This window comes from Cervus elaphus, chromosome 18, assembly GCF_910594005.1.
Source record: "Cervus elaphus chromosome 18, mCerEla1.1, whole genome shotgun sequence".
In the NCBI taxonomy this organism is placed as follows: domain Eukaryota; kingdom Metazoa; phylum Chordata; class Mammalia; order Artiodactyla; family Cervidae; genus Cervus; species Cervus elaphus.
The window spans coordinates 20,166,608-20,182,737 of NC_057832.1; the positions used below are offsets into that span (position 1 = coordinate 20,166,608).

The 16,130-nt window shown below is 40.5% G+C and overlaps 2 protein-coding genes across 4 annotated transcripts in view; one reads left to right on the plus strand and one right to left on the minus strand.

The window, feature by feature from the left end:
* The window catches only part of PEX1 (peroxisomal biogenesis factor 1), a 72,799-nt gene extending 63,173 nt beyond the window's left edge, over window positions 1-9,626 (minus strand). Inside the window, exons 1-3 of the mRNA XM_043871614.1 lie at window positions 9,398-9,626; window positions 4,590-4,733; window positions 3,370-3,453 (exon numbers count right to left, since the gene is read on the minus strand). Coding sequence (XP_043727549.1) covers window positions 3,370-3,453; window positions 4,590-4,733; window positions 9,398-9,523 — 354 coding nt within the window. The 5' untranslated portion in view covers window positions 9,524-9,626. The remainder of the gene's footprint in view (window positions 1-3,369; window positions 3,454-4,589; window positions 4,734-9,397) is intronic.
* A 214-nt stretch (window positions 9,627-9,840) lies between these two features.
* On the plus strand, window positions 9,841-16,114 carry RBM48 (RNA binding motif protein 48). Of its 3 annotated transcripts, XM_043871615.1 has the most exons (5): window positions 9,841-9,993; window positions 10,480-10,670; window positions 12,213-12,358; window positions 13,679-14,232; window positions 15,792-16,114. In XM_043871615.1, exons 1-5 carry the CDS (start codon window positions 9,883-9,885, stop codon window positions 15,876-15,878), a joined length of 1,089 nt encoding a protein of 362 aa, XP_043727550.1. In that variant the 5' UTR covers window positions 9,841-9,882; the 3' UTR covers window positions 15,879-16,114. The 3 variants fall into 3 exon arrangements, with proteins under 3 accessions (XP_043727550.1, XP_043727551.1, XP_043727552.1); XM_043871616.1 differs by lacking the exon at window positions 10,480-10,670 and having other exon boundaries at window positions 9,871-9,993; XM_043871617.1 differs by lacking the exon at window positions 9,841-9,993 and having other exon boundaries at window positions 10,538-10,670; window positions 12,218-12,358.
* Window positions 16,115-16,130: the final 16 nt, after the last annotated feature.

Below are 16,130 nucleotides of genomic sequence, written 5' to 3' on the forward strand. Positions count from 1 at the left end.
GCTGAGCTACAAGCTTAGCTACCAGGGTAGCCCTATATGCAGAGTACATCATGCAAAATGTTGAACTGAATGAATCACAAGCTGGAATCAAGATTGCTGGAAGAAATATCAAGAACCTCAGAGTATGTAGATGATATTGCTTTAATTGCAGCAAGTTAGGGTGAAAAAGGTGGTTTAAAACTCAACATTACAAAAACTTAAGGTCATGACATCCAGTCCCATCAGTTCACGGCAAGTAGAAGGGGGAAAAGTGGAAGCAGTGACAGATTTTATTTTCTTGGGCTCCAAAATCACTGCAGATGGTGACTGCAGTCATGAAATTAAAAGATGCTTGTTCTTTGGAAGGAAAGCTATGACAAAACTAGACAACATAGTGAAAAGCAGTGACATCACTTTGCTGCAAAGGTCAGTATAGTCAAAACTATGGTTTTTCCAGGAGTCATGTATGGATGTGAGAGTTGGGCCATAAAGAACGCTGGGCACTAAAGAATTTATGCTTTTGAATTGTGGTGCTGGAGAAGACTCTTGAGAGTCCCTTAAGACTGCAGGAGATCAAACCAGTCAAGCCTAAAGGAAATTAACCCTGAATATTTCTTGGAAAGACCAATGCTGAACCTCCAATGCTTTGGCCACCTGATGCAAAGAGCCGACTCACTGGAAAAGACCCTGATGCTAGGAAAGATTAAAGCCAAAAGGAGAAGGGGGCAGCAGAGAATGAGATGGTTAGACACCATCACTGACTCAGACAAGAATTTGAGCAAACTCCAGGAGACAGTGAGACAGGGAAGTCTTGTGTGCTGCAGTCTGCGGGGTTTGCAAAGAGTCGGACATGACTTAGCGACTGAACAGCAACAACGTGATAAAAACTCTTTCAAAAGTGGGTACTGAGAGAACAAAGCTCAATATAATAGAAGCCTTTTATGACAAACCCACAGCCAATGTAACACTGAACGGTGAAGAGCCAAAAGCATTCCTGCTAAAATCTGGGACAAAACAAGGATGCCCACTCACCACTTTTCTTCACCATAATATTGGAAGTCCTAGCCACAGCAGTCAGACAGAAAAAGAAATAGAAGGTATTCAGACTGGAAGGGAAGAGGTCGAATTGTCATTATATGCAATGCATCCCTGCTCAGTCACTTCAGCTGTGTGCAGCTCTTTGTGACCTTATGGACTGTAGTCCTCCAGGCTCGTCTGGCCATGGGCTTCTCCGGGCAAGACATTTAGGACATTTAGGTTGCCACTTCCTCCTCCAGGGGATCTTCCTGACCCTGGGATCGAACCTAGTCTCCTGCATCTCCTGTATTGCAGGCAGATGCTTTATCACCAGGGAAGCCCATGTGCAGATGACATGATACTGTATACAGAACACCCTAAGGTCTCCATACAAAAACTACTAGATCTAATAAATGAACTCAGCAAAGTAGCAGCATGCAAGATTAACACTCAAAAATCAGTTGCATTTGTTTTATACTAACAGTGAAGTATCAGAAAGGAAATGTAAGAACACAATACTTTTAAACCTGGACCAAAATAAAAGTACCTAGGAATAAACCTGACGAAGGAGGTGAAAGACTTAGATGCTGAGAACTATAAAATATTAATATAGGAAATTCAAGAGAATTCAAAGACATGGAAAGACATCCCATGCTCTTGGGCTGGAAGAGTATTGTTAAATGGCAATACCACCCAAAACGATCTAAAACTTAATGCAATCCGTGCCAAATTACTCATGACATTTTTCACAGAACTGGAACAAGTAATCCAAAAATTTACATGGAACCATAAAGACCCAGAAGTGACAAAGCAATCCTGAGGGGAAAAAAACAAAGCAGAAGACGTAAGTCTCTCAGATTTCAGACAATACTACCATAAACAAAACAATGTGTGTTGGTACAAAAACCAACATATGGATCAATGGAACAGAAATATAAACCCACACACCTATGGCCAATTAATCGTCAACAAGAATATAAGAAAATCAAATGGGAGAAAGTCTCTTCAGCAAGTGGTGCTAGGAAAATTGGACAGCTGCATGTAAATCAATGAAGTCAGAATACACCCTCACACCATGCACAAAAATAAACTCAAAATGGCTTAAAGACGGAAACACAAAATATGACATCATGAAACTCCTAGAAGAGAATACAGGCAAAGCATTCTCTAACATAAATTGTACCAATGTTTTATTAGGTCAGTCTCCCAAGGCAATAGAAATAAAAACAAAATAAACAAATGGGACTTAATCAAACTTACAAACTTTTGCACAGGGGGAGGAAAAAAAAGGAAGGATGAAAAGACAACCTAAGGAACGGGAGAAAATATCTGCAAAATGATATAACTGACAAGGGCTTAATCTCAAAAATATATAAACTGCTCATACAATTCAAGAAAACAAACAGCCAATCAAAATAAAAAAGGGGGGGGGGGCAGAAGACCTAAGTAGACATTTATCCAAAACAGACATACAGATGGCCAGTAGGTACATGAAACGATGTTCAACATCACTAATTATTAGAGAAACCAAAAACAAAACTACAATGAGGTATCACTCCACCCCAGTCAGAATGGCCATCATTAAAAAGTCTACAAATAACAAGTGCTGGAGCGGGTTTGGAGAAGAGGAAACCCTCCTACACTGTTGGGAGGAATGTAAGCTGGTGCAGCTACCATGAAAAACAGCGTGGACTTCCCCCAGAAAACTAAAAATAGAACTACCATATGATCCAGCAGTCCCACTCCTGGGTATATATCCAGACAAAACTATAATTCAGAAAGATACACGCACCCCTGTGTTCAGAGCAGCACAATTCACAATGGCCAAGATGCGGAAACAGCCTGAATGTCCATCAATCCACACACAGCGGAATGCTACTAACAATACATACTAACTATGCCATCTGCAGCAACACGGACACAACTAGCTATTGTGATACGAAGTGAAGGAAACCAGAGAGACAAACACCACAAGATGTCATTTACATGTGGAATCTAAAATATGCCACTAAATGAACATAGGTAGAAAACAAACACAGGCTCACGGAGAGAAAAGACCTGTGGTTGCTCAAGGGGCTGGGGAGGGAAGGGCAGGACTGGAATCTGGGACTAACAGATGCAAACTATTAGGTACAGAATGGATAATAACAAGGTCCTAGTGTATGGCACAGGGGACTGTATCCAATCTCCTAGGGTAAATCACAATGGAAGGGAAACAAAAAGATGTATATATGTGTATCACTGAGCCGCTTTGCTGCAGAGCGGAAATCAGCATGGCACTGTAAATAACTACACTCAAAAAACATCAAAGACACTGATGTTCTGAAGTAGTTTAACCTTCAACTTGGACAGTTCTCATTGTGTTCTCTTTACCAGTATCTCCCAATCATCTGCTGACAGGGGTTCCACCTCAACTTGCTGGCAAGACACCACATGGGAACAAGGCTTGAGAAACACCTGGAAAAAAAATTAAAGTATAAAACCACCATTAAAAGACTTTTTTTATATCCCTGGAAAATAGGGACTTCTCTCCTTTAGCTCTGTAGTTAAGTGTGTGTGTCATCCTTTATTTGACAAATATTTATTAAGCTCTTATTCTTAGGTAGGTGTTGACATATTCAACATTTTAGAAAAAAAATTTCACAACTATAAAATACAGGAAAATACATCCTAGTGCAATACACATTTGAAAAAATAATATAAACACAACCATTTAAAGAAAAGAAATGTAAGTTAAAAAAGAGAAGAAAAACAATGATGTCATCAAGTCATGGCTTGATCTAGTATATAAATACTATTGTTTCTAGATGTTTTGCAACTTAGTTTCATAACTAAATGTCAAGCCATGGTGCTTCTGGAAAAGTTAGTAACACACTGAAATAGAGATCAGAACCAATCATTTAGAATTATTCAGAAGTATAATCACTCATAGCTAAAAATATAGTGAAACAAATACTCTGTCCTTCCAGTCTACAGACACACAGGAATGCTAGTGTCTCTCAAGAATCTGGAATCCACTCACTCCCTCTATTTCCACTTCTATGGGCATTTCTGGGGATTAGAGGAGTAAAATCCAAAGCCACCGAGGAGTAAATGCTCCTTCTTGCTTTTGTGGGCTGGGGCAGAATTTCCCCAAGCGTCTTGCCCGCTCCTCAGTTATTTCCCTCAGCACCTCCCATGTACACCACTTGAAAGGTGTGACTCTGAGAAGGTACAAAGCTAGAAGCTAGTAAACATAAACTGGTGAATGAGATAAAGTGGAGACAGACACGAGTCCGTAAGCTTTGGAGTCTACAATCTAAGCACAGTAAGTAAAACTGAATAATTCATAAAGAATAACTGAACAAATTAAGGAACCTGGGAACTGAATACAATAAAAGGTAGAACAGAAAATCAACTAGAGAGTATGGGGGATTATTAGACAATGCCTTAACAGAGCATATGACCAATACTATACAACTTGAATATCTTAGACTGGTTATAGTAGCATACAAGTTAGGTGAACTCTTACCTCCCTAAAACATACATCTGAACTTTTCTTTCTTTTGCTATGTAACATTAAAAAGGTCATTGTCATCACACTTTGTGCTTACCTGTTCCCCATTTGAGAGTCCAAGTTTCTGACCAACTTGTCTGTTAATTTCAGCCACATTTTCACCTTCATCACTAAAATGTCTGCTTTCCACCCAGCTCAAGAATGCAGGCTGGTGACCCCAGGCTACTTCTATAGCTTGATTCTATTTAGTCAAGAAATAAGAAATGGGGGAGAAAGGTTTTGAAAGTTTTTATATGGTTCTCTGGATTCACAGAAAAGATAAACTACCAACTGCAACCCACATGTACAAAAAGAGCTCTATAGATAGTTGATAGCTCTCTGTGATCACCTTCATCACAGCATTTAAAAAGCTGTGATCATTTCCAGAACCTAATGGTGATGATACTATGGGTGACACCAATACCCTTATATCCTTATGATGGCAGGATAAATTGATTCAACCACTCCAGAGTTCACAATGGCAACAGGCAGCCAGTAAACTTAGATAGCCTTTGACCTTATTTACTTACTTAGGATTAATGATTCAAGGAAAAAAACTATACCAGAACACATCTCTGCAGTTATTTTCTATAATTATGAAAACTTAGGGCTATCTTTATATGTCTAGCAATATGGGAATAAGCTATAAATTTATTATTTTAGTAAAGAATAAGTCAATAAGTAGAAAGATAATCAATAAAAAGCATTAGCTTTTATTTATTAGATGAGTAATAAATGCACATGGTAAAAGCACAAAAAGTATAAAGACATAAAATGTGAGGGCTGGTTTTTATGCCCGAGATAATCACTGCTAATAGCTTCTTTTATGCATTCTAGAAATTTTATGTTATTCAGCTTAAGTAATTTTAAGTCTTGAACTATGGAAACATATTTATAAGTAAAAAAAGCAAAGTATAAAATTTATTCTCATTAATAGCAATTATATAAATTATTAATAGAAATTATATAAAATATGTAAGTATGTCTCAGGGTTAAAAGCCATTTTTTTAAAGCCATTTTCTATGATTAAAAAATTACAAACTTATTACAGAAACCTTAGAAAATACATAAACCTTGGAAAATGTATAAAAGGAATGACTGATACTCCCATGAGAATATCAACCATGTGAAATAATTTGGTCTTTTCTGGCTAATCCTTTTTTCTATGCACAAGTTAACTGTTGTATTACGGTTATGATTTAGTAATCCTTTTCCCCCACTTATCCTTGTTATTGTACATATTTTCACATACAGATCATTTTAAATAAAAAGTAAGAGTTTCACGAATAGCCATGAACACTTAACATCTCAGGAAGTTTCAGTACTGTTGTGCTGTGCTAAGCTGCTTCAGCCGTGTCCAACTCTCTGCAACCCCACGGACTGTAGCTCTTCTGTCCAAGGGATTTTCCAGGCAAGAATACTGGAATGGGTAGTCATTTCCTCCTCCAGGGGATCTTCCCCACCCAGGGATTGAACCCATGTCTCCTGAATTGGCAGGCAGATTCTTTACCACTTAGCCACCTGGGAAGCCAGGTGAGTTATAGATGAGGGCAAATTAACTGCATGGAAATGGACTGGCTAATTCTCTTACACATTAAAGTACAGAAATGACCTAAATACCGATGGCCTCTTTCACTATAAACATTGTATGATTCTGGAATAGTGGGTCTTGACTCGGTGCATCCAAGAAGCCTTAAATACTTTTATTACTAAAACTACAGATGCCTGAAGCCCACTCCTCAAGATTCTAATTCAGCAGGTCCATCCAAGAACCAAAATATCTATTTTTAAAGTGTTTAGGAACATATTAAATACAATGAACACTGCTGCATTAAAACATGAAAGTGGTTGAGAGTAAACGCTGAGTTCTCATCACAAGGGAAACATTTTTTCCCCTTTTCTATAATTTTGTATCTATAGGAGATGATGGATGTTCACTAAACATTTTGATAATCATTTCATGATGCAAGTCAAACCATTGTGCCGTACACTTTAAACTGACACAGGGAGACTCCCCTGTGGTCCAGCGGCTAAGACCCTGCACACCCATACAGGGGCCCAGGTCCGATCCCTGGTTGGGGAACAAGATCCTGCAAGTCGCAACAAAGATCAAAGGTCAACGAGAGCATCAACGAAAGACCCGGCATGGCCAAATAAATAAATATTAGAAAAGAAACTTATACACAGCTGTGTGTCAATTATATCTCAATAAAACTGAAAGGGGGAAAAAAAGGTTAAGTCTGATACAGTTCAGAAAATCATTCTAACTTTTTTTCCATTATAGTATCACCTGTATTATGTATTCAATGCTTCAGCTGACGTAAAATAACTCAACCTATTAACTCCCAATTCATGAACTTCTCCCTTAATAATTATTTATGGGGGCTTCCCTGGTGGTCCAGTAGTTAAGAATCCACACGCCAATGCAGGGGACACGGGTTCCATCCCCAGCCCGGGTAGACATCAGGTGCTGTGGGGCAACTAAGCCCACGTGCCCTAGAGCCTGTGCTCCACGAGGAGGGGAGAGCAGCCACCCGGATGCCAAGTCCTCGCTCCACAACGAAGAGCAGCCCCCACTGGCCACAACCCCACGTGCGGCGATGAGGACCCAGCACAGCCAAAAATAAATAAAAAAATTTAAAACTCATTTATGCCCTCTAACTCAATAATTTCTGAAAGCCTATTTTAACCAGAAAATAAAACAACATTTTATTATACATTACACAAAGATATGCTACTTTTAACTTTTTCTTAAAATATAGTATCATTTTCAATGTCTTAAAAACTGAATGCACCAGTGAACAATTATGGCAAACTTATGACAGAACGCTAATCAATACCTCTAAAAAATGACAATTACCAGGCTTCCCTGGTGGTTCAGCTAGTAAGAATCCACCTGCAATGCAGGAGACTTGGGTTTGATCCCTGGGTTGGGAAGATGCCCTGGAAAAGGGAAAGGCTACCCACTCCAGTATTCTGGCTTGGAGAATTCCATGGACCCCATAATCCATGCGGTGGCAAAGAGTTGGACATGACTGAGCAACTTTCAAAAAAAAAAAATGACAATTACCTTTTAATAAAATAAAACACTCATAAGACTGTAAGAAAATATCAGTATACAAAACTACCAGTGTGTGCGGCCTCGATCTCTGTTAAAAATAAGAGATTTGAAATAAACGAAGATTTGAAACAAAACTGGAAGATTTGATCCAAACTGTTAACATTTGTTATCTCTAGGTTTGGGAGTTATGGGTAGCTTTTATTCTCTTCTTTATAGTTTTCCATGCTTTCCAAATTTTCTACATAATGTATTACTTTTATAATTAGGGAGAAGAGTTGGCCTGGTCTTCTGACACAGGCTAGATAGAAACAACAGTTTGTTCCAAGGTGAAAGGGGTTTAGGTTTCAGAAAGATATCCATGAATTAATTCTTACAAATACTTATCAAAGGCTCAAAATTTAAAACAAAGATGAAGACCATTAAACCTAATACAGCACCCACAATCTAGGAGCAAATTAGTTACTGTAAGGAAGCACTCCTATAAGCTCAGCAGGTGAGGAGTGTTTCCAATAAAGTCTGGAGGTGATGATTTAAATTTCCATCAGAGCTGACTGAGTACGGGGCGGCAGGATCTACCTAGGACTTGGTGACAAAACTAACTCACCTCCTGCCATGAAGGATAGCTCATCAGAGCCTAGAGACTGTCTGTGGCTCATATGTTCTGTAACTCTTCGCCATCCCATGGACTGTAGCCCGCCAGGTTCCTCTGTTCTGGAATTCTCCAGGCAAGAATACTGGACTGGGTTGCCATTTTCTCCTTCAGGGGATCTTCCCCACCCAGGAATCGAACCGGCGTCTCTTACATCCCCTACATTGGTCCAAGGCTTCTTTACCACTAGCTGTCACGTGGGAGACCCCAAAAGACTCTCTATTGTAAAAGCAATAATGGCAGGATCTACTGAAATTAACATGCTTTGAAAGACTGGGGGAAAACAATCTAGGAAAGTAATTACAGGGAAGTAGCTAAAATGGAGAGGTGGGATATTTAAAATTATTGCAAACTCCTAAATATTTCCTGCAAGGATTAGCCCATGGTGGGTACTATGCATCCAGGATTTTCAAAGATTGCAACTATTCTTTTTGTCCTCACAGCACACTCAAACTCTTAAGACCAGGTGCCTCTGTTTTATAATTACGAAACTAGGGATGTGGTTAGAACTATGAACTACCACAATCACAATGTCCAGAGGGCAACTGCCTGCAGAGGTCCAAGTATGCATAATCCCACTGCACGTTCCGGGCACACCTCGGAGGTATTCTGAGCCGCGGAGACGCAGCGAGAACCTTCATCTTAATAAACTATCTCGCTCGCGACTCAGTCTCTATTAATTTACAGGGACTCCTGGGCCACAGCCAGGCAGGCGCACCTGGAAATCACTGGCAGGAAAAACGTTTTTTACGAAAGAAAAAAAACAAAACCCGCAAAGACAAACTCGACTTCTCCAAAGATTTTCCAACCTGGAGTGAGGAACAGGGGAACTCAGAGGTAGAATTACCAGGATGTGTGAAAGCCCAGTTTCACCCAGTGAAGACCTGGAACACGTACGGCAAGTTAACGCAAAGGCCTGGGGCTGCACCCGACGTGGCAGGGCTGCAAAGACCGCCCGGACCGGCCCTGCTCCGGAGCGGCCCACGGTCTCGCCGCTGAACAGGTCGGCGGCGCGGAGAGAGCAGCCCGCGTCCCGCCGTCGGGAGACGCCCGAGCGGCCGCTGCGGCCCGAAAAGGCCCGGGTTCCGGGCGACCGCAGGCGGCCCCCCAGGAGTCCCGAGTCCGGGCTGGGGAGTCCGTGGGGCGGGCGCGTTACCTGGAGCAAGTGCAGCTGGGCCACTAGGCGCCGCGGCAAGTGAAGGAAGCAGTCGCGCGTGTTGGTGAAGGCCACGGTCACGGCCGCCCCGCCACCAGAACCCGCCAGCCGACCGCCTCCCCACATCCTCCGCAAGCGAGGACCCCCCGGAGGCCCACCCCAGCGAACGCGGGCTAACTGCGGGCCGAGCGCGTCCGGGCCAGATACGCTCGGTCGGCCCCGCCCCCAGGTCCCGCCCCTCGCGCCCGCCGCGCCGCTGCAGCCGGAGCGGCAAGCACGCCCACGCCGGCTCGGCGGGCCTCTCCGCCGCGGCGCTGGAGGGCGGCAGCTCGCTCGCCGACTACTTGCTCACAGGAAACGATGGCCAACCCTGTCGACCCGTCAGCCAATCTCGGCGCGCCTTGACCCATCCCTCTCTCTTATTGGATAATCCGGAGGGCAACAAGGCGGATGTTGTCGTCTCTGCGAGGGCCTAAGCCGCCAAGATGGCGTCGAGCGGAGGGCAAGTTGGCGGCGTATTCGACCACCACGTCCAAAGGGCTGTGTGCGACTCGAGAGCCAAGTATCGGGAGGGTCGACGGCCTCGCGCCGTGAAGGTAAAGTGATTTTGGTTTCATTCGTTGTCGTCGGTAGCTTTATGTGAGCTGTAGCTTCACAGGCCTAGTTAATGTAAATAAAGTCTTAAAGGCTGCGGTCACATCCACTTGCTGGAGATGAGTGTGAGGAACGCTGGTACTCAGGTACCAGATACTCTCGCGGAGTATCAGTCAGCTGTTGGAGCTCCGTGAAAACAGGGTCTGTGTTTACAGTAGTGAATATTTAACTCTTTCCTGTAACATTTACCGAGGCAACTTCTGAAGACATATCGATTGGAAGTAGTCTATTACGTGCTTTAGCTCGAAGCTCTCACACGTAGGGTTAGTTACTGTTTATGCAAAGAGAGGGGCAGATTTTTAAAAAACTTTTCTGCAGACCTGACCAGAGTAGTTCTTGTTTTCAGCTTTTTTTTTTTTTTTAAATAGTAACAGGTTTGTCTTGGGCTTGTTTGTGAAATACATTTAATGTGTCGGCATTTGTTTTAGGTATATACAATCAACTTGGAGTCTTGGTACTTATTAATACAAGGAGTTCCTGCAGTGGGAGCAATGAAGGAATTAGTTGAGCGATTTGCTCTATATGGTGCAATTGAACAGTACAATGCTCTAGACGAATACCCAGCAGAAGACTTTACAGAGGTCTATCTTATTAAATTTCTCAATTTACAGAGCGCAAGGTAATGTGCAAGTTCAGCAGTGTCTCATTTTCTCTGTTGCCATTGCTGTCATTTTGGTCTTCCGCATTCTTTCATGAATTACCCAGTAATTTAACATGGCTTTTTATTTTTCTCCAATATTCTTAATGTAGGTGTTAGCTTTATCAAAAGTCTGTCCATCAGGTCATCCCCACGCTTAACTATTTTCTGTCTTTGTAGTGTGGTAGATTAAAAACTGGGTTTGGACTAAGTTTTCAGGTTTCACTGCTTACTAACATCATGACCTTGGACAAGTTATTTAATCCCATTAAACCTGTTTTCCTGTTTTATAAAATGTGTATTGTAAAAAAGGATCTACTTACTTAAGTTGTATGAGGATGAAATAAGATAATCCATGTAAAGGGCGTAGCAAATGCCTCCTGTTCAGAATTCAGTAAACAACATTAGCTGTTAACGTTTCTTGTTATGCATCTATATGAATTGACCCCATCTTTTTTTTTCTTCTGTATAGCATAAATCCTCTGCTCTAGTAAGGGAAATATGAAATGCCTTATCTCATATTCTTGTCATTAATACGCTTCAAGACCCATCCTTCCCTGGCTATTACAATTCACATTTTTTGTGCTACAAATAGTACTGGGGTATGTGGGCCATATATTGGTCTCCAGTTGCTCTTACCTATAATCTCACTGCCCTAACCAGCTTGCCAGCTCCTCATGGTTAGGAAAGCATATTTTCTCATTTGGCATTCATTCCACGAAACTTTTGCATCTCCCACACCCCTTTTACAATAGGCCAGTGTGACATGTGGATTTGAATCCTGACTCCACAAACCAAGATGAGCTTGGACAAATGATCTCCCCATGCCTCAGAGTCATCATAGGGATATTGAGAAGTGTGATTTCAAGTGAAGCATTTAAGCATTTAGGCCACTGCCTGGCACATGGTAAAATCTCAGTGAATATTTCTTACCATTTTCCCTGGACTCAGAAGTACTTAATTTTGTAGCAATTCCTGCCCAGCCATAGATGTTTAGTAAGTATACATTAAATGAATACTATCCTCTCCTTTTCTCATTTACTGTTACACATTTGTGTTTCCTCCATTATTAAATGTTTATAATTGTAATATTTTTTTATTAATTTCTTATCTTTGAACCCCATTATAGGAACACATTGTGCTGAAAAGGCTAAGCTGGGCATGAGCTAATTCTCGAGGGTCTTTTAACACAGAATCTCTATTTCGTGACCACAGATTGTGTACCTCAGGCCAACCAGCTGAATCCTATGTTGGTTAAAGGGAGTCTGGATATGTTTGGAAAACTTAGCCTAAAACCTATGAAAACTCTTGTGAAAGGGGAAGAAAGGCTCTGAAAGAATATGCAGTGGATCAGTAGGGTCAATACCATTCACGTGCAGAGCATCTTAACTCCCAAGCTATAGGATTTATGTACACAACAATATCTGGACTTTGCTTTTTAGATCAATGCACTGTATACTAGTTAAGCTTTCATCCTAAGTAAATCTAGATTAGTAAGCCATGATATCATGCACTTCTGTTTAGGATAGCCAAGAGAAAAATGGATGAACAGAGTTTCTTTGGCGGGTTGCTTCATGTGTGCTATGCTCCAGAATTTGAAACAGTTGAAGAAACCAGAAAGAAATTACAAGAGAGGAATGCTTATGTAGCAAGAATGACTAAAAATAAAGGTATGTAAAGCCTACTACTAAACACCTCCTATGTGTCAGGCATTTTGCTGAGTTTATCCTCCTGGAGTTTTCCCAGTCTAGTGACTATAAGCTGTGAAGATTTTTCTTTACAGAATGCTATGTAATCTGGGCTGGGAAGGGATAGATGTTATCTCATGGAAGATTTCTACAGGATGAGAAAGGTGCCCGAGTTCTGAAGGGTAAGTAGACATTACCCAGAAAGGGAGAGGGACAGATGGAAAGATGGGCCAGAGGAATAAATGAGCGTCATGCATTTTAAGGAGCTGTGAGTAATGTATGATAACCACAACACAGCAGCTTATGTGTGAATCTGAGATTAGAAAAGGGGACAGTAAGTGAATCCTGAAAGGCCTGTGTCCATGCTGAGGAATTAAGGCTTTGACCAAAAGGCAGTGAGGAACAACTTCTGATATGCAGACCAGTGTGAACTGCTAATCTAAGACTGAAAACAGTGGAGAAATTCCACTTTTATCAACACCAGCTGGCCAGATGCCCCATGTTTCTAATCACTTGCCCTGGACACAAATTCCCAGGGCACAGAGTGGAGTCCTAGGATCTAGTTCATGGATCGTAGAATGAGAGGGGTCAGCACTGGGCTGTGATAGTGTGTGTGGTCTGAAATCTGAATAATTCTAGAGGCTCAGATTACCAGATTTTCACCCTTTGGTTAAGAAGACAAAGACACTGTCTAAAAAGCTATTGAATATGATGAGTTTCTGACTGACTGGGTAAGGGGCACCTGGCAGTGTGAAGAGAGAAGTGGAAAACTCCCCTGAAACTTTGGCAAGAGCTGTTGGGAGTCTTTGGTCATGCGGAGGCGCTGAGCTATAATCTGTGTAAATGTGTAAATAACTGGCTCCAGGAAAACGTGTATGTGTGGCGAAAGAAATAATAAAATATGGACCCAGCGTATTGTTTCCTTTAACAACTACAAACACAAACTAAGCATAATACGTTCAAACAGTAAAAATACTTTGAAGATACAGAAAGTTTTCTGTATAATGACATGGAAAATCTCCCCAAGACTTAGAATTAACTGGAAGGCAGAGAGATGCAGAGAAGTGGGTATTATAGGAGAACAGGAGGGCTGAGTGGGAGGGAGAAGACTGGACAGATAACCTTGTTAGCTTGTGAACCATGTACATAACAGTGCTTGTTCAAGAGTAAATTGTTTAGGGTAGCATTTATTAACATCTTAAAGTAATGTTTCTTTTTAAAATTACATGTTTCTACATGATGAAAACAGTAAATGAACCATTTCTGTTTCCCTTTCCCTGCCTTTTAAATTGTAACATACAGATCATTACGTGACAAAGAAGCATAAAGATGCAAAAGATTTTAGAGGGGACTTCCATTCAAAGACATCTAGATTTCCTGCAGCCTCTCTGAAGACTTCTACTGGGAACTCAGATCCTTGTCTTCCTTATTCTTCTGAGTTGCCTTTGTGTTATTTCTCCCCCAAGTGTACATGTTCGTCAGGAGAACATGTAGACAGACCATCAGACTCCTCTCAGGATGGTAGAAACTCTGATGAAACCCTGGGGCCTTGTGACCACTGTGACTCTCTGCAGAAAATGCAGATGAAAACTTCACACAATTCCTTGGCCCGCCGTGGCGCACAGAAGGCTCTGACTCCTTCAGAGGCAGTTGACAGGTTTATGCCTAGGACAACACAGCTGCAGGAGCGGAAGAGAAGAAGGGAAGATGACTGTAAACGCGAAACTCTTCTTGAAGCGAGCACAAGTAGTAATGAGGTTATGATTGGCCCTCAGTTACCAGTCATTCCTAAAGTGGACATGCATGACGACTCCTTGAATACAACAGCAAACTTAATTAGGAATAAACTTAAAGAGGTAAGATCGTTTAAAAAAGAAACTTCTAAGAGACAGTTTGGTTATAAGGACTAACAGTTCAGTGGAGAATTATTTGTAGGAACTTCAGTATTGTCATTCTTTTTTTTCCATTTTTAATGTTTAGATGTGTTTTCCTACGATTCTGTGTTGAAGTAACTGAATTTGACTTATAGATATGTATTTGTTTTGATACCTTTAATCCTTTCTTTAAATATATTTTATGTTACTCTCGGTAGAAATATAAGAGCAGTAGTTTCAGTCGGATCAGTCTATGAGAATGGATCCCAGGCCCTCCCTTTTTAAACAAAACTGTCCCTCTCCAGACAGTTCTAATATGAGCCAACGTGGAGAACTACTGCATTGAGGGGAAATTATTATAATTTATTTCTCAAGTTCATAATTACAAATAAAAAAATTCAAATGCTTATTTTGCTTCTTTAATAATCATAGAAGGTGAGATTTTTAAAGATTAGGCCTGCAGGTCTGCATTTTAATTTTAAATTTCTTAAGTAGACTAGACCTATTGATAGATTGTCCTTCTTAAGTAGTAGTTTTTTAATGTTATTTACATTATCATTTTCCATTTTCTAAGCACAAATAAAAGTTAACATTTGAGATACCTTTTGAAAGACACCTTACTATGGGGCAAGTCTTTAGAAATCATAATCTGAAGGAGAAAGACCATTCTCTCGTACTTGAACTCAGGTTCAGAAGGTGCTTTTCACATAGTGGTACATGTATTTCACAAATGTGATTAAGAAAGGCTAAGGTAGATTGAATTATTTTATAATAATAAAAATTGAGGGACACAGTTTTTATGCTTAAACTTCTGTAACATTGTTTTTGCTTGTGTTGGCGCCCAGCCTTCAGGTGCAGATAGACTGAGACACAGATACACGTACATAGTTACCTTAGCCATAGCTGACTGTATTTTCAAGGAAGAAGTTAGGTCCAAATCCTAGATATAGATATTGTAGAAGGAGAAATACTAAATACAGTTATGTCAGATTCTGGTAATTTTTAATTTTAAGTGAAGACTGTTGTATGTGCTTTAACTTATATTGTCTACTTTATTCAGATGTATTTGGTTTCATTTTTCCCTAAGAAATTGAGGATTCTAGCATTTTTGCTTATTTCTCTACATTTTTCTCCCACCATCCCGGCTGGAGCCTCCTTGTCTCTGAATGTATCAAACATTATCCGTATTTCAAGTTATACAAAAGGTATACCAGGGTATCTCTCTGTATTCATAAAATTACAAGTGACTTCATAAAATAACAGATCTATAAAGGAATGTTAAAGTAGAGTATACATTTGCTTTTCTTCCCTCAAAATTTTTTCTTGTTTAGATGGCCTTAAAAATTTTACTCCCATCACTATTTGGACAGAAAACTTTGCTCTGTGCCTAGATTGTAGGCTGCACCTGAACCTGGGCTGACTGCCTTCAATGTGATGATGGCAAGGATTAAACTATTGGGAGTATGTCTTACCTCTTCTAATAGTTTACTACTCTTCTACTGTAAAAATTAAACTGTTGGTGGTTCTGTTTTTAAAACTAGGTAATTTCATCTGTGCCAAAGCCTCCAGAGGACAAAGTGGAAGATGTGCCTAGAAGTCGTCCTTTAAAACAAAGAAGGAGGATATAAACTGCCCGCCGTAAAGGAACATTTTTAAAGGACTCTTTTTTATTTTTAGGCTGTCATTTGAATTCTTGAAGAGATTTTACTGCTGGTATTTTTTTTTTAATGCATTCTCTTCTTTGTAGTTTCATTCAAGCTATTTGTCTAATTTAGTTTCCTCTTTTAAAATTAGTTTATCGTGAACAAAGAACATGCCAGCCAATTATGTCCGTTTAAAAAATATAAAACTTCCAGAACCTGCACTCAGTGACTTTGGTT

Excerpts from the sequence above, each read along its gene's own strand:
- RBM48 (XM_043871615.1), top strand. The coding sequence starts at position 9,883 with ATGGCGTCGAGCGGAGGGCAAGTTGGCGGCGTATTCGACCACCACGTC. Across the intron at positions 10,671-12,212 it reads CTCAATTTACAGAGCGCAAG|GATAGCCAAGAGAAAAATGG; the intron begins GTAATGTGCAAG and ends ACTTCTGTTTAG. Across the intron at positions 12,359-13,678 it reads AAGAATGACTAAAAATAAAG|ATCATTACGTGACAAAGAAG; the intron begins GTATGTAAAGCC and ends TGTAACATACAG.